Raw genomic sequence first — 23,017 nt, 5'->3', positions numbered from 1 at the left:
CAACCTGAAGTGATAAATTATGTGCACTTTTAGGTTACAACATGAAGCGACACCGTAGAAGATTGCAAAAGTTATGGTGACACACGCTGACCACAAAAGAACGTACAAAAATTTGCATGTAGTGACTTAGACACCATAAGAGTAAAAGCATATCATCTTAGTAGCTCAATGATCCTCACTTATGAATCCCACTATAAACAATCGAGATTTCTAATTCTTTGCAAGCCACATTATGAGAAAAAGGTGGACCAAGATAGTAAGAGGCTTCAGAGTTTAGAATATTATACCTCTTGAAGCTAATTAAACATGCTTAGAATTTCAAAAGCAACCAAGTAGAGAAAATCCTTATAAACTTCTCAACGTTTAACCATCCACGCTGAAAATCTGGAAGGGAAATATAGAAGCATCTTCAAGATACACATGATTCGCCAATTTCTAAAGTACAGGGAAGTTCAGATGTGCTATAAATCATCTGTCATGGATTTCTACAAACAAAAGGTTCAGCAAATCATGGTAAGATAGCTAAGGCAATATAAAATATGCTTATTTCACCTAATGGGAAGAAGGAAACAGAAAGAAAATATTGTTTTAAATATTGTATTCAAATGTCAGATGCCAACTGTCCTAACACAATTTATAGACAAATACACTATGTGGTACATAACACTGTAATGATCCCATAAAAACTGGAAGAAAAATTTACAAACACACACAGCATGAACCTTGTTGATCACAATCTGTAGTAAAATCACTATATGGCATCATGAAAGTAAATACGTTTACTAAAATGTAACCATGCACATCATGAATAAAACTATGATGGCATGATGTGTAGATTAATTAATCTGTATTAGTGCTTTTGCCATAACAGTATCAAGAATAGATCATTACCTGATACTGTACCAAATCCTTGCTTATAAGGAAAAAAATCATCATTGTTGTTTACTTTCAACATCCTATAAAACAGCAATGACAAAGGGATAAAACAATACAACCATGCTAATCCAATTATCAATTTATTGCTCATCGGCGTGATGAACCAAGAATTAAGCAAACACAATTACTTGCTTGTTTCCAACTGTGTTGCAACAATGGGGGCGGTATCCAAAATCCCTTGGCTAAAATTTTGAACACAATCTCTTCACAAAAATTAATTACGGGATCTGCTACATGATCAAGATTCCACAACACTCGACAAAAAATTGGGTCAAATCTTCCATGGACTTAACATAAAACAAAAATATCATATGTTTACTCACCTTTCCATTGGGCGGCACCTGCATCTAGGCGAAATTTTGAAGAAGATCGGGAAGGGGGCAAGGCTGGCGGCGGTTGCAAAAGGGGTTGGCTTAGCTCCTCACTTTCGAATCTAATGCTGGCAAGGGTCGCTGCAGCTCCTTTCCGTCAATTCTAGATTTCGGAAGGACCAGCGAGGCCAGATGCACAGTCATGGCCATCGGGGGTACCGAAGATTTGAAGGCATCCGCTCCACCGATCTGTATAAGAGGGGAGAGGTGACTGCAGACCAAGAACATCGATTATGCAAACAGAAGGGATCATAGATCGACTCCTCAACAGATGTGGAGTCAGCTCAGATGAGGTAGACGATATGGGCTACGTTGCGAGGAGGCGTTGATCTTGCGGGAGGAGAGTGGTGAGACCAACCTTCATCGTGGTGTTGGTTGCAGCCTCGATGCTCAACGGCGGCAGCCTTTGTCGAAGGAGATCAAATATGACGGGGAGAATAGGAAGGGAGTTTGGTTTTTCAGGGAATGAAAAGGATGGGGATATAGAAGACGTGGAGGTAGCTTACGTTTCAAGAAGTGGAAAGGATTCGAGAGATGGCTCATTTATCCTCTAGAACGCTCATATTTGTGGCAACAAAAAAAGTTGATATGTCAAGTCTGTGCGCCCCTGTAGTGGGTCCTGCTTGTAAGCCAGTCACGAAACGTTGATGTGGCTAGATGCTGATGTGGATAACCTGCATGTTAAGATAAATAGGTTAGTGAGGATGAATCTCTTAGGTATATATGAAGATGGCTCGTTTATCTTCTAGAACGCTCATATTTGTGGCAACAAAAAAAAGTTGATATGTCAAGTCTGTACGCCCCTGTAGTGGGTCCTGCTTATAAGCCAGTCACGAAACACTGATGTGGCTGGATGCTGATGTGGATAGCCTGCATGTCTCTCCTTATATATATATATATATATATATATATATATATATATACTAATAAACCAGCTATTGCTTTTGGTCGTCCGTCACTTAGCGTCGCTGCAATTTTACAGAAAAGTCCCTCTGTTATTTAGAATTCAACCCGCAGTCCTTTTTTGGGTGACTACGTGAGATAACGTTTCATGTTTGCAGAAACTTCCCTGTAGTTTAGTACATTCAAGCCGCAGCCCTCAAAACATACATCACGCCACGATCCCCTTCCTGTTCCCCACGCACGGGCGGTTGCCGCCGGCGTCGCCGCCGCCGCCTTCCTCGCTGAGTCCGCGGCCGAAATCCACGCCGGGAGAAGAGGTATCTATCCCTCCGACGCCTTCCTCTCCCTCAAGCCTCGACCTCGCCGGCATCCCTCCTCCCGTTCCAAGTCCAGGAGACGCATGGGGACGGCGGCGGTGGCGAGGCGTCTCGCGCGCACGGACACCCCCACCCTACGCCTGCTCGTGCGCGCTGCCCTGCGAGGTTTAGGCATCGCGCCTGCTGCGCTCCCCTGTGGCGATGATGTGGCTTACTGCTGCCATACGGCGCCTCATCGAGGAGTAGAGCAGCTGCCCCATGCTAGACAAGATCCTCCAGATCCTCTCCACCCAGCCGCCATCATTGCAGGAGGACTTTAACGAGTGGTCACCAAGAAGCTTCCCCAAATCCTACAAGAGGCTCAGGTAAGAATACATACGTACATTAACCTCAATATCTACTTGATTAATTCAGTTATCACACTTTCCTTTTGAACCAATATATGCACTTTCAGTTGAGGACACTCATCTTGCTAATTAAATTGTGTGAAAATCTTACATGGGCAGTTTAATTGTGTGATTGCTGAGTGGTCCAGTGAGTAGTGCTTCTATAAGCAAGGGAATGATAGAATGATGCACGATTCTGCAGGTTAGACGAGCCGCTGACAAAGACACACCTCTATTCTGAATTTTTACATGCGAAGATGGACCATCAGCTACGGAATATGTTGGCTAACCTCTCGCAGGTTGCTAACAATTTTTTTCTTATTGTCATCTTGGTAATTGACATTGGTGGTATTGTCTTTTAGTTCAACAGAAAGTTGTTCAAGTGAAAATTCAGAGGAACATGTGGAACAAAAGACATGGTATAAAAAGGAAAGGAAAGACTAAACAGTACAATGATGCAGGTTCAGGTTTCATATGTTGTCTTCGCTGCCTCATGAATATGCTAGCATGGTTGTCTTCTAGATTATGCACATGTCTTTGTTTGCCATATACTGTCAACGCATTGTGTAGTATGTACTAATTCTAGGGAGACCGATCTCATATTGTCACTCTTAAAAATTAGTATTTGTAAGTTTTTGTGTGGTTTTAGCACCTCAGTTAAGAAATAAATATTAGCCTTCTCTAAAGAGGTTTGTTGCCTTGATTTTTATAACTCTATTAATTTATGTTAATCTCCTTGCATAGAACTTATGTTGCATTACTCTCCCATTGCTGTTAGTGGCCCTCTCACAAGAGATTGTTGTAAATACTCAATATGTGTTTGATGTCAAACAATATCCAATCTACTACATGGTGTCTCAGTCTCAAGTTCATAATTTCTGCATCATTTGAATTGTATACAACAAGATACAGAAGCAGTAGGTCTCCAGCCAGCACAAAAATGCAGACTTGATCTATTTCTGTTCGTTAATACATCTACTACAACCTACAAGTGACCCTAGCTAAGAAAACAAAATCAAGGACCGGTGTACTTCTGACATTATTTCTTATTAGTATCAAATTAGAATAACATTGATGGAACATATTCTTTTTCTCTCCTTGCTTGAGTTAATGGAGTACAGTATTGCATTTTTCTGAGATGATCTGCTCGATGCAGGTTTGGAGCCGACCAAGGAAGTCACAGTTTAAGAGCTCGAGGAGGGGTGTGTGGAGGTTGCCGGCGCCAGTGGCTGCACTGCTGGTCTTCATCGCCTGTTTCGGTCAGATCCAGTCGGACCTATCCTATGGGTTCTCCACCGCTTCACTCTGCTTCATGTGCATCTGGGCGGAGAAGATGACCCGACCTGCCTGGTCGCTCAACACTGCCTCCCTGCCCCTGTTGTTCGCCAGCCACACTCTCCCTTATGCGGTAATGAATCTCAAGAAATGCCCTTTCCTTTACAGAACATCAAACCTACTTTTTTGTTTGATGTTGGTGCATGTCCTGCCTGATATGTGTGTTGGGCTGCTGCTGTGCGATTGCTGGTTGTGTTGCTACTTGTGTCAATGATTATTTTGCTAAAGTATGTGGGACGACAGCGCTTCTGTCTTTTGGTGGAATCCTTTTCCTTCTAATTTAATTACCTGAGAAAAAATTCTATATTTTCTTAATTTCCTTTCTCTGTTGTTTTCATGGCTGACTATTTGAAGTTCTCTGTTCACTCAAGTGGTTCTTGCCTGAGGGAAGAAATTTTCCATTGTTAAACGGAATCATTTACTTACAATGATTGTTGTACAATTTTTCTGTTGTTATATGGAATTATTTACTTACAATTATTTATGGGTCCTTGGAGTTGTTTGGTTGCATTGTATATAAATGACACTCCCAGCAAATTTTTTATGTTCATCTAATAATGGAAAAGATTCATACCTTTGATTTTGTAGGAGCGATTTTATTGCTCGAGTAAAATATGTGTTTACCAAAGAACATGAAAAGGGCAAGTTTTTCTACATTGGAACTTTCATTACCCCCCCCCCCCAGTATTTTAGTCCTTTTCTTTTCATCTTGCTCCCAGGAATCCTTGAGTGTATAGGTTCTCTCCATTGAAACCATTTAGGTAGAATACTTGTGGTGGTATAGTTGTTTTACCAGTATTGTAATTTAGCTATGCAAAATTTAATTGTGGCTCTAAGGATTCAGGTTTGTCTCACGGTAAACCTTATCAGTTACACCTGGTAAAAGTTGAATACTGCATCCATTGATATTATATTCTGCTGAATAATATAACAAATTATCCATCTCTTTTAGGGCGGTTTGCTAACTTATTTTGCATAACATTTCTAACCACATCAAGTGTGCTCTTTGACGAATCCTAAACAGATATAGATGTACATCTTGATTAGGCCACCTAATCAGTTTACTTTCTAATACATTGAAAGTTTTTTGGTCTCTGTTTATGGTGAAAAAACGGGTTCTTCACAATTTAGTTGATGGTAAAGAATTAGTTAAGCCGACATTCCAATTACTTTACTAGATTAGTGGTATTGCACTTATTTTTCATAGAATATGAATATTTACTTTGTTTTTCATATCACATGTTTAAGATATTAAGTTCAATCTTCTTCTGTTGGCACCCAAAAGTTTGTCAAACTATTTTACTTTTCCTTTATGCAGCAGAATGTCCATCATCACAGAATCTTAGCTGATAGACGGTGCGCTTTTTGGCGGAAGCTGAGACAAAGATTTCTATTCGCCAAAAAGATAGAGCCGCCATCAGCAAGCACTGACGAGTAGCACAGTCTCAGCCGATGCATCGACGAGCTGAGGCGGGCTTCCAATAGAGATCAGAAACAGGGAATGGCCTTTTGAGCTGGTAGAGGGATCACTAGACATGGTGTTCATGTTTCTGTTGGCTTACATGCAGAAATAAGGAGGATAGTAAGACTCTTGGAGGTCATGTCTCTGCCATTCAAGGATTTCGATATCTGAATGTTATGACAATATATAGATAAGGGAGATAGCCCTCCGCGTCCTGGTGGCTACTGTATGCTGCAGCGAAGGGCACACTTCAATTACTGTGCAGGCAGATGCGGTGATCCCGGGTGTGCTTTGAATAGATATCAAGGACGTCATTACCCGAGCCGTTCCTATGATTGAGTGAGTGGTACTTCCCTCCCACCCCACAGATTACACTAATTTGTTTAATTATTATTGACTGGTATGACCTAATTAATCTGTACACTTAGACATGCGACCAAGGAATGAAAACTCTTCTCCAGAGATCTTCAAAATAGTACAATATCAGGTATTGTAGAGTACAATTTGTTTAAGCTAAGTTTTTTTTTGCATGGAAGCTAATTTTATATTTGAAGTGTAATAGATACACATGCCTGAATCTGGATACACTCCACTGCTGATGGTAATACTTTCCAGTCACTCACAAACAATAAGCTTCAGCATACAAGGCAGAGTCCAATGCTATTGGATTGGGGTGCTGGTATGCAATTTCTTGTACATTTTACTTCTATAGGACTTCCAATTACTGGCTACAAACTTTGTACAGGGCAGTTGAGCTACCACTTGGTGAAGATGGGATTCAATATGTTCAGTGATACCCTTTTTTGTGTGTAGGGAATCACTGATATGATACAACTATTTGTTATCTGAATTTTCGAATATATGTACACCCATGGTGACGTTTCAATGCTCATTTATAAAGCATCCATCTATGAATGAATTTCTGAATATTACCACATGCAATGTGTATGTATGATGATAGTAGTACACTTGCGATGATGCAAAACACTTATGATGATGTTATTCAAGTATTGTACTACAGTTGCATTCAAGTCATTTTTTCCGTTGCAACGCACAAGCATTTGTACATATATAAATATATACATATACAACACCCTTATAGTGTATACTAATTAGTCTTTGGTCAAATAAACTACTTAGCAACTCAGCTTTGCACTTCGCTTTGCCAGCATTGCCGCCAACACCAAACACAACCAGCCATCAGAACGTCTCCTCCGCGACCCTCAAAAAAAAATGTCTCCTCCGCTAGCATCAGCACCGAGCAAAGACAACAAGCTATCAGGTGAGTTCATCATTATCTCCTTCAACCTGCCAAGCCATCAGGTGAGTTCATCATTATCTCCTTCAACCTGCCATGTATAAATTAAAAAATAATACATTGATTTTAAAAAACTTAACCTTATTTCTGACGTTTGCAAAAATTGGATTAAAAAATATTGCATAATGGCACGTGGAGCAGGTTATATTTCATTTTTTGCCCGGTGCAACGCACGGGCATTTGTACTAGTTAAGATAAATAGGTTAGTGGGGATGAATCTCTTAGGTATATATGATTCTAACGCAAGTTGTACACCGGTTGTTTTTAGTTGTAGTTCTATAGCCTTGAAATGATAATCTTGATTAATTTTTTCTTATCGCTGTTTTTGGGTTTAATTTAAATAATTCCAATCCCTACAGTAGATACGGTTGGCCAAAATAATTGGTGTATCCACCATTAATTTGCATGGTTTTAATGCTGAAGATTTCTTTTGCGGTAGGCTTAAAGTGTTGTCCTCACAAATCTTGAATGTGTATCCTTGTAGAATATACTCCTCCAAATACTGAACAGGTCATGCTCCATTTATCCTCATGTAAACTTTCCTCAAGCTGGCCAGGCTACAGATAAATAGAAGGCAATCTTCTCAGTCCACGGTGAGCCTTCTTTGATTGTTGTAAGTTCAGTGGATTTCAAAACCCAGAAAAATTAGCGTCTGTTTGATCTATCCCCGACCAACACAGAGGACTGAGTAACATCACAAGGCTGGTAAGCATTAGTGGTTTACTTATTTATTCCACTTATTTTCTCTTCTCAATGCACTATTGTGCTCTAATCTGCTACGGAGAAGTTGGTATAAGAACTTGATTTTTTATGAGATATACCTAACAGATTGCAACCGTGCACAGGAACCAGGATGCAATTGTTTATATGCACCCCATTGCTTCATCATCCCATTTCTATTTTCCATTAGTTTGCATTTACATGCACCTGATATTGTACACTTCTAGATATATGCTCCATTGTTTCATTCATTGATCGAATGATTGTCGTACAAGCATAGGAGGTAATGCTCCAGAGCAAGGGTCTCAAAACTATGCAAACGATTTTTCGAGGTGCTGGTGCCATGTTGTCGATTTAACTTGGTCAGGAAACCCCTTCACCCACCACATACCAGGCAAGATGTTTTTATTGCCAAGTGACTAATCCGATTGGATATTTTCTGCTTTTCTTTGCCTTTGAAGCTATTTGCTTTCTTTTTTAGGAAATAAAAATTTGGAATAACTGTGGAAGAACTTTATTGTAGGGTGAAGATGAGAAAATTTGTAAACAAGGGCCCCTCTGGGTCGCACGAGATGGATGGATTCTCACTGCATGTTACTGGCAAACATTGTAGCTTTTCAACTTCAGGTTGGTCAGTTTTCTTCCCTTCAAAGGGTGCATGGCATGAAGTTATTGTTGATCTAACCTAGAAGAATTCCCTAGGCTGTGTAATTGTCGTGAGAGCTTGGTGCAATTTGATGCAAACTAGAACTAGATTAGCAGTTCCAAAGATGAATGGAACATCAGAGTTGCATATGAAAGCAGTCCTAACAAGTTTGCGTCATAGTTGCCTAGGAAGGTAGGAACTCATTTGCTGTTGTACTACCTGAACTATTTGTTTGTAGGCAACATGATTTTGATCAAGGAAGGAAGCGGCTATTTTGATGATAGTGCAATGCAGGATACCGGTTCTTAGATCTGACTGTATTGTAATGTAGTACATTACTATGATTTTTTTTCTTGCTATTGTACACATCTAGAATAGACAACAACAAGATGGTCTACCTACAAGAAGTTCAGTTCAGAAACTACATGCAAATGTTAAAATTTCCAAATGTTTGTGACAGAGTAAAAACAGGGAAGGGAGAGAAGGAACGACCAAGATGCAAGCTTTGTGCTACCACTCAAATCACATATGGCTTACAATCTTGCTTACTCAATGTTCAGATTATTGTAATTTTTGCACCTAAAAGGTCTTAACTATATTAACCATGTATATTTTTCATATATTAACAGCTAAGTTCTTAAAATTCTATGAAACAACCACATGTACCGCATGATCTACGCTACACATAGCTGAGTTAGCACTACCTTTTGCATGCCATCTTTGCCGAGTCTTCATTTGTTGGTCGATGGTATCCTGGTCTATATGGTTGCATTTTTTGTTTCAAATAATAGTGCTTTCGTCATCATGGGTTTTTCTACTTTTGCCTGGCTACTGAGAAAATGTTTTTCAATTGCTATGTCATGAATGCAAGTTAGTCACCAGTCAGAAAAAAGAACTGCAACAGATGGGCGTAACTATTGGTATTTTTTCGTATACATAAAGATAGGTACTTCCAATATACACAAACATTATCTTGATGTATAGCTGAAGTCTATATGGTCATAAATTACTGATTCAAGCATAGGTTCGTACACATTGTTTGCCCCCTTTATGAACTCTATCATGTTAACTACTGATATGACACTCCCTCGGCTAATGGTGCCTTCATATACTTGGTATTTAAAATGAGTGCTTTCATATACTAAAATAAAAATAAACTAACGGAAGGAAGTTATCATCATAACATACCCTTTGTCCTATGAAACTTATTAGAGATGTATCAACATGTATTTTCCTTGTTTAGCAACATGCAGCATGCATGATGCCAAGAATATGCCTCTTTCCAGTTTATCTTCATACGCACAGGGTTCTCTTATATTAAACCAATAACATTTGTTTCAGAAAGTAAATACACTTCATATGGATACAACGTATTGACGGGTGCGGCGTGCCGCCGCGCGGGCTATGCTAGTTTTTCCTATCGGAGACAGGTTTTTAAGTCCCGTGTGTGTGTATCTTTCGTCTTATATAGCTACTGTTTAAAATTCTCTAAAAATGATTACTCTACCATTTAAATGATACTCCCTCTTTGATCGGAAAACAAACCTTAGTTCAAAGCTGGGACATCTTTTTTCCAAAGCTTAGTTCAAAGCCGGGACATTTTTTCCGATCGGAGGGAGTAAAAGATACCAGTCGTGTTTCTCTCTTACCGCATGTGAGGTTTGCAAAATTAAGACCTATCAACAGTCCAGTTCAGTCCACTAGAAGCGAGGGGTGTGCCTTGTACATGAAGCAATTCCATAAACTCGACGGAGTTGATTGAATGTACCAAGAATATATTTTTTCCTGGTAGAATGTACAAGAATATGTTTTCACAATGTAATTGTTTTTGGAGAGCACTAGACATGCCTTGCCAGCCGCTCGATTGCTACCCGCAAAACCATTAGATCTCGCAACTTTATTAGTAGGAAAAAGGATGAAAAAAACTATCTGGTCGCAACATTTGTTGTCTCTAGTCATAACATCCTTGGTAAACAATCATAACACCCGCCATTGGCGGTCACAACACGCCATTGACACTTTCACTGGCTTGTAGCACCGTCTGACCCGGCCGCAACATTGGTTGGCGAACTTGTAGTATCATCGGGCGGATGGCTAGCCCGCATCGACCTAGAGCCCGTCCACAGTAGTCTACAACCCCTCTCAAAGCAAGGGGAGAGCGCGATGGTGAACATTGTACCATCTTGGGCTCTTGATGCCCGGCCCTTTTGTGTCATGCAACCACACGATGAAAGGATCATGAGCGGCTGGAGAAGGACACATTGTACTTTGATTATAAGAAAGTTTAGACTTCGCGGAATGTAAAATGCGTACCTAAACAATGGTGAAGGGGCCTGCACCAGAAGCAGTTCCAGATTCCGAGACTCGCAGCCGCGGTGGTCCTACTTTGTAGCACGGAACGTCTATGCTTCATGCATCCCTATAATGACAGTGTTGGTCTCTGCTCATAGCAGCGACACCCCACACACATGGTGAGACACAAGTCAGGGGAGAGTGGACGACGGCGTGATGAAACTACGAAGGTGAACGTTGGGGGGGGGGGGGGGGATGAGAGGGGAGAACGACGGGTGGTGTCACGCAACCATAAGAACGAGACGAGGAGAGGCTGCATGGGGTTCACTAGACATGTGGCGCATGAGCAAGGGGGCTTAGGCAGTGCTCGGTTAGAATCATTTACCATTATTATTTTTCTATAAATATAAATAAAAAGGAGCATCGTTACAAGAATAACTTTTTTTTAGTTTGTTATACAAGAAGAGAAACTGAGAGTGTTTGGCTCGTTACTTTTACGAGCCGATGAGCAAGCGAGAGCGACGTTTGAGTTTTTTGCGAGCCCTAATTCCGATTCACCACATCCAACAAAAATCCAGCCCCCACCCCTCTCTCTCTCGCATCAGTAGATCGCACCCGTCCACGCGTCCCGCAATCTCCTCCAATTTGAAACTGCCCCAGCCCACAACCAACGACGGATGGGAAGCAGAGCAGCGCCGCCTCTGGCTGGACACCACCCGTCGCCGGCCATGGCGTCCTCCGCCTCCGCCTCCGCCTCCGCCGCCGTGAAGGCCGACAATCCCTTCTGCCCCATCGACATCTCGTCCGACGAGGACGACGAAGTGACAGTCCTTGGCTCCTCCAGCAGCCGCGAGGAGATGCAGATCCAGCAGGCCATCCTCCTCTCCCTCGACCCCTCTCGCGACCAGGCCACCCCCCCCTCCTCCTCCGGAACCGCCGTCGCCGGGACCCCCGAAGGGTCCATTCCTGACCGCAAGGGGAGGCGCAAACTACGGTCGGAGCTGCCCCTGTTTCCTGTTGATCCCAGCAGATCTCCGTCGAAACCAGAGACGCGCCAAGTCATCGACTTGGACGACGACAGCCCCCCTCAAGTGATCGATCTAGACGACGATGATGGCTGCAGCTTGATCTTCCTCAAAGACATCGCCAGCGGCAAGAGGAAGCTGTTCGAGAAAGGCGAATGCTCCAACAGCGCCAAGAAATTCGACTGCACGATCTGCATGGAGACGGTCCCCGGCGTCGAGCGGTTCCGCATCCCCGGGTGCCGGCACGCGTTCTGCGCCGGCTGCGTGCGGCAGTACATCGCCGCGAGGGTCGAGGAGAACCTGCTGGCCATCGGCTGCCCTGACCCGGGCTGCAAGAACGGCGTGCTGCACCCGGAGGAGTGCCGGCGCGTGATCCCGGCGCCGCTGTTCCACAGGTGGGGCGCCGCGCTCTGCGACATGGCGCTCGGCGAGCTCAAGTTCTACTGCCCCTTCAAGGACTGCTCGGCGCTGCTGGTGGACGACGACCCCGGGGACGGCGACGGCGACGCGGCGGCCAAGGTGGAGTGCCCCTATTGCAAGCGGGTGTTCTGCGCGAAGTGCAAGGTGCCGTGGCACGAGGGGGTGGAGTGCGCCGAGTTCCAGCGGCTCGGGGACGACGAGCGCGGGCGGGAGGACCTGCTGCTGAGGAAGGTGGCGCAGCAGAGCAAGTGGCAGCGGTGCCCCAAGTGCAAGATCTACGTCGAGAGGGTGGACGGCTGCACCTTCATCGCCTGCAGGTAGCTGCAGCTTCATCACTGAATCTCCTTCGCTCCTGCACACCAACAGTCAATTTTTATGTGCGCCAAAGTGCAAACTAATTATTGTTTCCTCTGATTTGATTTGCAGGTGCGGGCACTGCTTCTGCTACCTGTGCGGCTCTACGATGGCGAGGAGCAACCATTATTGCGCAAAGTGCAAGCGGTGATCGGTGAATCGTCTTAAAATGCACAAAGCTACTTCAGGGAAGGAAGTAATTATGCAGATATTGACTACGTATATCTGTGTAACGGTTGGGCGGTATTGTTGATATTAACTTCAGTTGGCATCATTTAGCTCGTGCAACTCTAATGCCACCTTGGCCATCACTATGAGAATTTGACTTTACAGGAGCTGGTTTCCTTGGGGTCTTGTGACCATGTCTTTTTTGAACAATCACCGGGGATGGAGGAGGAGGATGGATGGATCCTCGCTTGAATATATTGCCGAAAGTATCAACAAGTTGACAAGTGATACGTAGATGTGCTAGCGGGCAAGGAGAGGTATTGCCGCCAAGACATAGTGACGACCTCTAATCAGGTTCCTTGTAGCTAATAGTCTAGACAGTAAGTTGGAAATGATGTTTCTAATAGTTAGACTCGCCATTCCTTGAATCCTAAATTTTCCAAAGACCGGGGTGCACAACCGAAGGCATGATGTTGAAGCCGAGGTGCGCGAGGTGTCCATGTCCCAAATCTGAGCAATGGATAGGGTGTACGTAAGGCCCAAGCCAAGCCATACTTGGGGCGGCCTTTGGTGGTGGATGAATTGTGTAGCGCATCTTTGGAAGCAACATCGTACCTTGGGGCAAAAACTGTTCTCCGTGATGTCCTCGTGGGAGAGATTGTCTTTAGAGCTTAGCCGGTCTTTGAAGAGGAGTCTATAAAGATTTTGAGCTTTGTTGGCACTTTGGAATTCCAAAAGAGTTGCATTGAAGTCTTTGTCGTCTTTTGAGGTGAGCAAACTGTATGCTTTCATTGACAAAAATGAAGTCTGATGAGTGAGGAATCGTTCATCATTGGATCCATTTGTTCTAAAATCCCGCAACAATGACAAAACAACACCCAATTCTATCGAGACAACACCAATAAGGTGGTTCCTTATAACAGACCATCAAACATGATTGTTGGGACTAGGATTGTGGTGTTAGTATAATGAGAATAGGTTAGGGAAGGCATTGGATAAAGGTTGGTCCAGGATCCAACTGTTAGCCTAGAAGAAGGTGGATAGGCCATTGTTGGTGAGGACAAAGGATAGTTGTTGAAGGCTTAGAAGTTGGTTGTTGATTGTTTCCAAAGAAAGGATGGGCTATTTTGTTTTTGGAAATGGTGCTAGAGTATCGCAGGTGAAACAAATGGACCCATGGAGATCTGGTATATGTAAAAGCTTGAAGGGAAATTTCATAAGTGAGCATTATTTTGAAGCAACAAGTTTTGTAATGCCTTGAAAACAAATTATTTTGGTTTGCAAATGTTTCCCAAGCAACAAGACACCGAGTCACTATTTAAGTTTCCTTGGTGGCCCAGAAGAAAGCCCTCTAATCATGTTAGACATGAAGTAAGTGACAAGGGAGATTTGAGGACAAAGTTAGACTAGCTCCTGGAGATGATAGGCAGGCTGCCTAGCCAGAGAGGTAACTATGGAAGTTAAGGACGTTGGGCTGGAAGGAAGATGGATGCGAATGATGGAGGGAGTCTAACAGAAGGAGACATCACAACCAATGGAAGAGGCAATGTTGATAATAACCTGGGGCTAATGTGAGGTGACACATAAGTTATTTTGTGGAAGTTTATGGCAAGGCTTGTAGAAGGGCAAAGTCATGAAGAATAATTTTAAGTTGGATGCCAGTGTAAGTTGGAGGATAGTGGGAGGGAGGTTAGGGTAGATAGGCTGGCGCGGAAGGCCATTGTTGTGGGCATGGATGACCATGCGTTGGAGCAAGTTAACAACTATGTTGAAAAGTTATTGGATAAAGGGGGACACTCTTATAGTTGATCCAATTTCAGGAGACACCATTGAGTAGGACATCAGTTTCACTCGAACGAAAGATTAGGTGGACCCAAGAGAACAAGGTCTATCGGAAAATCATGTGCATAGAATTTTTAAGGAGGCCCCAATGATAGGAGTTGAAAGCTTTGCTGAAGTCAAGTTTATCAAACCTAATGTGTGCTTTCCTAGAGTGATAACAGCCCAAAAGGTTAGCAACGTCAATGAAGTTTTCAGTGATATCCCGTTGTTTTTTCAACTTGTTTGGTTCCTTGTGGATGAAAAGAGGGATAAAGCATTTAAGTCAGTTGGTAAGCAGTTTGGCTAAGGCTTTAGGGGTGGGGTCAAAGGTGTCAGCTGACCTGGTTGCATCTTTGTTTGGTAGGAGGACCATGAAGGTTGAGTTGAAACACATAACATTGGCAGTGAGTTGGTGGACAGTCAATGGAAAAAATGGGGAGAATGGCATGTTTAATAGAGTGTGAGTATATTTTCTTAGAAACCAGTGCCAAAGCCATACGACCTAGGGCTAGTAATGGGGTTTATCTGAAAGAAGGCGTCATAATTTGTTGGTTGAAGGGATCACAAAGACAATAGTTGAGAAATAGGGTCAAGGTACATAGACTAAAGCGAGAAGTTTTAGGTATTTTTTTGTAGCTCCAGGTTTGAGAATAGCAGATTCATGGTCGTGGTTAAAAGATTTCAACCCCTGTTACTATAACATTTTTTGGTCGCCATCAATAGCTACTATAACATTTACCCTCTATTTCCAAGAAAGGTTTTTTCCTACCAACTCACTGTATTGCAAGAATAACAACAAAGTGTAGTTTTTGTTCATGGAGTGTCTTTTTAATGATTTGGAGATTCCTGACCAAGTATGATCTATGATTTGCTCACCGGGGAGTTAGAAGGCCGATTTCCTCTATAAAGGGCTAAAAAACTATTTACAATTTTGGTGGGTCGGTTACAGAGACTTTGACCAGATCTTGAGTGCAATCCAAGTATGCCGTAGGGCATTGGCCAGTTAGGATTCATTATTGGGCTAGGATTGAGAAATGACCTAATTTTTTGCAATTATCATTTTGCAACTCCGGTGTGGATCATAGTAATTTCTTATGAGGAAAGGAGATGAACTTCCTAGGAAGAAACCATTAAGGTTGTAGCTTTTAAGCCAAGTAGATGAGCTGATGAGATGGCGCATATATATGGATTATGGAAATTTCATGGTACTATCTCTCAAATTAACTAGAGGATGTCCCAGAGTTGTTGTGAAGATCATTGCATACTATTTGAGTTCATATTGAGTATGGTGTGTGGACTATGTTGGGATTTTTTCCAATAGAAACTAAATTTGAGGTTTTTAGTGATCATCCTCGTCAAAGAAAAACAATATAGAAAATGTGATCTCTATCTAAGATAAAAGAGGCTTGAACATTTTGATGATCCTACATTTGACCAAAGGATAACCGGAGATATATAACAACTCTTATTTTAAGGGATGTGTGCGACAACTCAGGCTAGCGATGGGGATTACCTAGGTGGGTATTGGACACACATCCCCGTCCCCGCGACAACCTTCCCATGCTCGTCCCCATACCCATCTGCGAGGATAAAAATGTTCCCATCACCATCCTTGTCTAGTTTTTAATTGGCATGGGGAAACCCATACACATATTCAACACTAACGTTCAATAGCATTTAAGTAGAAAAAAAGCATTTCAGCACAATGAATAATATGTTGTGGCCAGGTTAGGCTTTTCTTAGGGCTTTTTGGCCAGAGGGGTGGGGGATGGTGATACGTCTCCGTCGTATCTATAATTTTTGGTTGTTCCATGTCAATATTCTACAACTTTCATATACTTTTGGCAACTTTTTATACTATTTTTTGTACTAACATATTGATCCAGTGCCCAGTGCCAGTTCCTCTTTGTTGCATGTTTTTTTCCACAGAAAATCCATATCAAACGGAGTCCAAACGGGATAAAAACTGCCGGAGATTTTTTTTGGAATATATGTGAATTTTGGGAAGTGAAATCAACGCGAGACGGTGCTCGAGGGGCCCATTAGGCAGGGGCGCGCCCTAGGGGGTCAGGCGCTCCTTGGGCCCTCGTGGCCACCCCGTAAGGTGGTTGGTGCCCTTCTTTCGCCGCAAAAAAGCTAATATCCAGATAAAAACCGTGTCCAAAATTCAGCCCAATCGGAGTTACGGATCTTCAGAAATTTAAGAAACGGTGAAAGGGCAGAATCAGGAACGCAGAAACAGAGAGAAACAGAGAGACAGATCCAATCTCGGAGGGGCTCTCTCCCCTCCCATGCCATGGAGACCAAGGACTAGAGGGGAAACCCTTCTCCCATCTAGGGAGAAGGTCAAGGAAGAAGAAGAAGAAGAAGAAGAAGGGGGGCTCTCTCCCCCTCTCTCCCGGTGGCACCGGAACGCCACCGGGGCCATCATCATCACCACAATCTACACCAACAACTTCACTGCCATCATCACCAACTCTTCCCCCATCTATGCAGCGGTGTAACCCTCCTTTTACCCGCTGTAATCTCTACTTAAACATGATGCTCAACGCTATATATTGTTTCCCAATGATGTATGGCTAGCCTATGATGTTTGAGTAGATCCGTTTTGTCCTATGGGTTAATTGATGATCGTGATTGGTTTGAGTTGCATATTTTATTATTGGTGCTTTCCTATGATGCTCTCCGTGTCGCGCAAGCATGAGGGATCCCTGTTGTAGGGTTTGCAATATGTTCATGATTTGCTTATGGTGGGTGGCGTGAGTGATAGAAACACAGAGCCGAGTAAGTAGGTTGTTTGCGTATGGGAATAAAGAGGACTTGATGCCTTATAACGCTATGGTTGGGTTTTACCTTAATGACCTTTAGTAGTTGCGGATGCTTGCTAGAGTTCCAATCATAAGTGCATATGATCCAAGAAGAGAAAGTATGTTAGCTTATGCCTCTCCCTCAAATAAAATTGCAATGATGATTACCGGTCTAGTTATCGATTGCCTAGGGACAAATAACTTTCTTGTGTGACAACAAGCTCTCTACTAAAACTAACTTAGTTGTGTCTTCATCTAAACAACCCCTACTTTTTATTTACGCGCTCTTTATTATCTTGTAAACCTATCCAAAACGCATACAAAGTGCTTCTAGTTTCATACTTGTTCTAGATAAAGAGAATGTTAAGCATACGTAGAGTTGTATCGGTGGTCGATAGAACTTGAGGGAATATTTGTTCTACCTTTAGCTCCTCGTTGGGTTCGACACTCTTACTTATCGAAAGAGGCTACACCCTATACTTGTGGGTTATCAAGACCTTTTTCTGTCGCCGTTGCCGAGGAGTTATAGCGTGGGGTGAATATTCTCGTGTTTGCTTGTTTGCTTTATCACTAAGTAATTTTTATTTGCTGTTCTAAGTTGTTCTCTATCTTTAGTTATGGATATGGAGCACGAAATAACAAAAAAATAGGTTTACTTGCTATTCATGGAGATGGGGAACCTCCTAAAACCCTTGATGCTCATTATGTGAAAGATATTATGTAGTACTTTGATAATCCTGAGAAAACCCCATTCAACTTTATAATGGGAGTAACATTGGATCAACGTGAATACTTTAGGGATTATCGCTTGACTCAAAAAAGGAAACTATTATGGGATCAAATTTATATGTTGCATTGGTATGCTCAGCAACTATGCTTGAGATATGATTATACTTGTTGCTCTAGGATGAAGGCTCCACACCTTCCCTTTTCATGCGAATTTAACGATAATGAAACCTTAGCTTCTTATGCTAATGATATATATGATTACTATGATGTGAGATAAATAGAAGAATTCGTTACTTTTATGGGTGCTTATGAAATTGAATCTTTGTTTAAAGAGTTTGAAGATTTTGATGATTCAGTTTATAGACCTGAAAATTTAGCTATCCTTAAATATTGTTATGAGAATTATAAATAGAATTATGATATTGATGAATTTATTGAGAAAGTCTCCGCTGTCCGAGAAGAGACTAATATTTTGCAGGAGTCTATGGAAGAAGAAATTGATGAAACTGTGAGCTCATTGGATGAAAAAGATGATGAGGAGAGCGAAGAAGAAAAGGAGGAAGAGCGGATTAGCTACCCGTGCCCACCTTCTAGTGAGAGTAACTCTTTAACTCATACATTGTTTAATTTCCCTTCGTGCTTACCGAAGGATGATTGCTATGATGATTGTTTTGATCCCGTTGATTCTTTTGAAATATCCCTTTTTGATGATGCTTGCTATGCTTGTGGCCAAGATGCCAATATGAATTATGCTTATGGAGATGAACTTGCTATAGTTCCTTATGTTAAACATGAAATTGCTGCTATTGCACCCACGCATGATAGTCCTATTATCTATTTGAATTCTCCTGACTACACTATATCGGAGAAGTTTGCCCTTATTAAGGATTATATTGATGGGTTGCGTTTCACTACTACACATGATGATTTTGATAGATATAATATGCATGTGCTTGCTGCTCCTACTTGCAATTATTATGAGAGAGGAACTACATCTCCGCCTCTCCATGTTTCCAATATGATAAAATTGCAAGAAATTATTTATACTATGCATTGGCCTTTACTATGTGTGCATGAATTATTCTTTTATGACATGCCGATGCATAGAAAGAGAGTTAGACTTCGTCATTACATGATATATGTTGCTTTGTGCTCACTACTAAATCACAAATCATTGTTAATTAAAATTGGCTTTGATATACCTTGGGATCTGGGTGGATCCATTACTTGAGCACTATATGCCTAGCTTAATGCCTTTAAAGAAAGCGCTGTCAGGGAGAGAACCTGGAAGTTTTAGAGAGTCATTTATTTCTGTTGTGTGCTTTTATAAAGTTTAAAAATAAAAATAACGTGCCAAGATTCGCCTTTAGGATGTGTTACATTGCTTGTTGGTTTGTGCGATGCAAGACAAAAACTTTGGCTGTAGTGCGCGATTTTTTTACTGGAACGTCAAACGGTTCTGAAACTTTTTGCATTGTCTTTCTATACAAATTGTTTATTTTTCCTAATTTTTTAGAATTTTTGAAGCACCATAAGTATGGTGAATGTTCAGATTACTACAAACTGTCCTGTTTAAGATAGATTCTGTTTTTGATGCATAGTTTGCTTGTTTTGATGAAACTATCAATTTCTATCAGTGGATTAAGCCATGCAAAAACAAAATATGAATTGGTTTGCAACATTACTTAGAGTAGTGATTTTCTTTATTATACTAACGGATCTTACCGAACTTTCTCTTAAGTTTTGTGTGATTGAAGTTTTCAAGTTTTGGAGAGATCACGATGGATGAAGGAATAAGGAGTGGCAAGAGCCTAAGCTTGGGGATGCCCGAGGCACGCCAAGGAAATATTCAAGGACTCCCAAGCAACCAAGCTTGGGGATGCCCTGAAAGGCATCCCCTCTTTCTTCTAACAATCATCTGTAATTTTAGTTGGAGCTATATTTTTATTCGTCACATGATAAGCGTAAATCTTGGAGCGTCTTTTGCATTCAGTTTTCACTTTTCTTTGATGCACCATGCTGGTATGAGATAGTCCTTGGTTGATTTATAGAATGCTCATTGCACTTCACTTATATCTTTTGAGTATGGCTTTATAGAATGCTTCATGTGCTTCACTTATATCATTTGAAGTTTGGATTGCCTGCTTCTCTTCACATAGAAAACCGCCATTTGTAGAATGCTCTTTTGATTCACTTATATTTGTTAGAGCGTGGGCATATCTTTTGTAGAAAGAATTAAACTCTCTTTCTTCACTTATATCTATTTAGAGAGATGACAGGAATTGGTCATTCACATTGTTAGTCATGAAATCCTACATAAAACTTGTAGATCACTAAATATGTGTCAGGACCCCGATTCCAAGTCACATCGATCTAGCCGGTAACACCTCATATCACTTTGCGGCCTCACGCACGGTATTCTCACGGGTGTCGCCTTACCATGGCCCGGGACCGTTTGCGCCTTTCGGCTCACGTATATGATAGTGTTGCTAGCATCCATATGACAGAGAACCCGGGCCGACATGGCTAGTCGTGAACCCAAAGCGGCACCAACCTATGGGGACAAGCATACATGAATCACATCGAGCATGTCGGTCAGCAGCGTGTGAATCCGGGCTGTAGCACTGGGCTAACAGGACTCCGGGAACCCGGGCTGTAGCAGGCTAGGCAGGTCTCCGGATGTCACCGCGTGACATTTCCCCGAAGGGACAGACACAGAAACGAAGTGAAACACATGCCGACCAGTCAAGTGCCCTGAGCAGTAGTGCTGGGCTAGCAGGACTCTGGTGAACCGGGCTGTAGCGGACTACTATGGCTCATGGAAGCACTAGACTACATTTCCCCATAGGAGAGGCTGTCAAGGATAAACAACTAGATTGTCGGATCCCACACGAACCAAGCATTCCAATCATACACAAAATATGCTCGATATGTGTAAATACAACATGACATCACAACATAACTCTACGACTCAAGTATTTATTCATTAGGATCCGAGGAGCGAGATATTACAAACATGGGTCTCACGACCCAACAATCATAGCATACAATTCAAGGCACAAACGGAAGTTTAACATGTCTGAGTACAGACATCTACAAATGAAAAAGGCTAAGAAGCCTGACTATCTACCATAACCTACCGAGGGCACAAGATCGTAGCTGAGGTATCAAGCTAAACGTCGAAGTCCACACGGAACTACTAGCGAGACTGACGTCTCTCTGCAAAAACATAGAATAGGCAAACGTGAGTACAAATGTACCCAGCAAGACTTACATCAAAACTAACTACATATGCACCGGTATCAACAAAGGGGTAGTGGAGTTTAACCGCAGCAAGCCAGCGTTGACTCAGTGGCTAACCTGAACTATGACTGCAAGCAACTCTTTGAGGTGGCGCACACGAGTCCACATATTCACATATCAATACACCACTATGGATCCACTCCCGTATCCCTACGAGAAGGCCATCCATAGCACTCACGCTTATATTGCGAGTTTTAGAGTATCCACTTTCACTTGTCTATGAACTATGCAAGGGGTCCAAGTTTCCATATCCGAGGAATCCGGCTATTCGAATAGATAATGATAACCCTGCAGGGGTGTACTTCTTCACACACGCTCCCACCACTTACCACCATATACACATCATGTATCTCGGCAACCTTCAAGCGGAAGCCTGGCGAGGGTGTCGGCCACGACCTACCTAAACACTCAAGTCTCTAGTCCAGGTTTATCGCCTATCCAGGTTCCATCCACAGGGAGTCCGGCCGAGGTTTCCACATACGGCCCCGAACAATGTGAACAGGGTTCCCGAGACACCAAACGGGCACCCGGTACACCGTGCCACGGTGTATCTACCGCATCATAGCCCACCCCTAGGGTCAGCGCTACGCGCGGCCGCCAACACATATCCTATAAACACCAGAAACTAGTTGCAACTCCTGGACAGAGGACAAGGGTGATCAAGAAGCCGAGAGGGTCCATTGGTTTCGGGCCCAATGCGTGGTAGTAACTGTTTCATGGATCACAAACACAGAACTCAGTTCCTGAGGACGGCTTCAATGAGACAACCCACCATGTACTCCTACATGGCCTCTCACCTCTACCTTTAGCAAATCGTGTTCACACACTTAGCTCTCAATAGTAGGACATGTTTACACACCTCCGATTCATCCCCGATGAATCAGACCTGACTCAACTCTAAGCAGTAGCAGGCATGACAAACAAACATGAATGAGTAGGCACATCAGGGCTCAAACAACTCCTACTCATGCTAGTGGGTTTCATCTATTTACTGTGGCAATGACAGGTCATGCAGAGGAAAGGGGTTCAACTACCACAACATGTAACAGTTGAATCATTGTTGTCCTAATGCAGTAAAAGAGAGCAAGAGCGAGAGAGTGGGATTGTATCGGAATGAACAAGTGGGTTTTGCTTGCCTGGCACTTCTGAAGATATCATTGGGTCTTCATCAGTGTCAACGATCACAGCGTCGGTACAACGTCTACCGAGAGGGGACAACCACCGGCAACAGAGAAGGAACACAATCAATGCAATGCACATCATGATGCATGATAATGACATGGCAATATGTTGTTGATTTGAGCTAATGCACCTAGCTATGAATTAAATGAAGTTGGTTTGAATACAAGATTCAATTTCAAACTCCATATATGATTAGTTAAATGACATTTATTTGTTTTGTCCAAAAAAGAGGACAAACATTGTTCAAACATGCATGAAAATGCCATAAACAGATTCCTTGAATTTTTCTGATAATTTTTCATATATAAATTATTTCATTTGGAGTTACGGTTTAATTTCTATGAATTTTAGAAGTTTTGGGCATTTTCTGGAATTTCTGAATTATTTTAAACCCAGAAAATGATTAACTGCGTCAGCATTGCGTCATGCTGGCGTCAGCAGGTCAACAGGGCTGTCCAGGTCAAACCTGACGGCTGGGCTCCACTAGTCAGTCTCAGAGTTAACTATTTGGGTTAACTAGAC

The 23,017-nt window shown here is 42.4% G+C and overlaps 2 protein-coding genes across 23 annotated transcripts; both read left to right on the top strand.

Moving 5' to 3' along the window:
- Positions 1–2,384: 2,384 nt before the first annotated feature.
- Positions 2,385–9,104, top strand: LOC123103869 (uncharacterized). Of its 22 annotated transcripts, XR_006450002.1 has the most exons (9): positions 2,385–2,892; positions 3,116–3,374; positions 4,070–4,321; positions 5,567–6,049; positions 6,139–6,197; positions 6,273–6,389; positions 6,880–7,621; positions 8,029–8,375; positions 8,633–9,104. XR_006450002.1 is itself a non-coding variant. In XM_044525552.1 (6 exons), exons 1-4 carry the CDS (start codon positions 2,786–2,788, stop codon positions 5,684–5,686), a joined length of 609 nt encoding a protein of 202 aa, XP_044381487.1. In that variant the 5' UTR covers positions 2,385–2,785; the 3' UTR covers positions 5,687–6,049; positions 6,139–6,197; positions 6,273–6,934. The 22 variants fall into 22 exon arrangements, 8 of the variants coding, with proteins under 8 accessions (XP_044381487.1, XP_044381490.1, XP_044381489.1 ...); XR_006450007.1 differs by having other exon boundaries at positions 3,276–3,374; positions 6,880–8,375; XR_006450009.1 differs by having other exon boundaries at positions 3,276–3,380; positions 6,880–8,375.
- Positions 9,105–11,247: 2,143 nt separating this feature from the next.
- Positions 11,248–13,528, top strand: LOC123107098 (probable E3 ubiquitin-protein ligase RNF144A-B). The gene is made up of 2 exons (XM_044529097.1): positions 11,248–12,448; positions 12,558–13,528. The coding sequence occupies exons 1-2, from the start codon at positions 11,364–11,366 to the stop codon at positions 12,634–12,636; spliced, it is 1,164 nt and encodes a 387-aa protein (XP_044385032.1). The 5' UTR covers positions 11,248–11,363; the 3' UTR covers positions 12,637–13,528.
- The last annotated feature ends 9,489 nt before the right edge of the window (positions 13,529–23,017 follow it).

The sequence above is a fragment of the Triticum aestivum genome, chromosome 5A (genome assembly GCF_018294505.1).
Source record: "Triticum aestivum cultivar Chinese Spring chromosome 5A, IWGSC CS RefSeq v2.1, whole genome shotgun sequence".
Taxonomy (NCBI): Eukaryota; Viridiplantae; Streptophyta; class Magnoliopsida; order Poales; family Poaceae; genus Triticum; species Triticum aestivum.
Note: the sequence above shows the minus strand (reverse complement) of the source record. Positions and strands in the feature narration are given on the sequence as shown.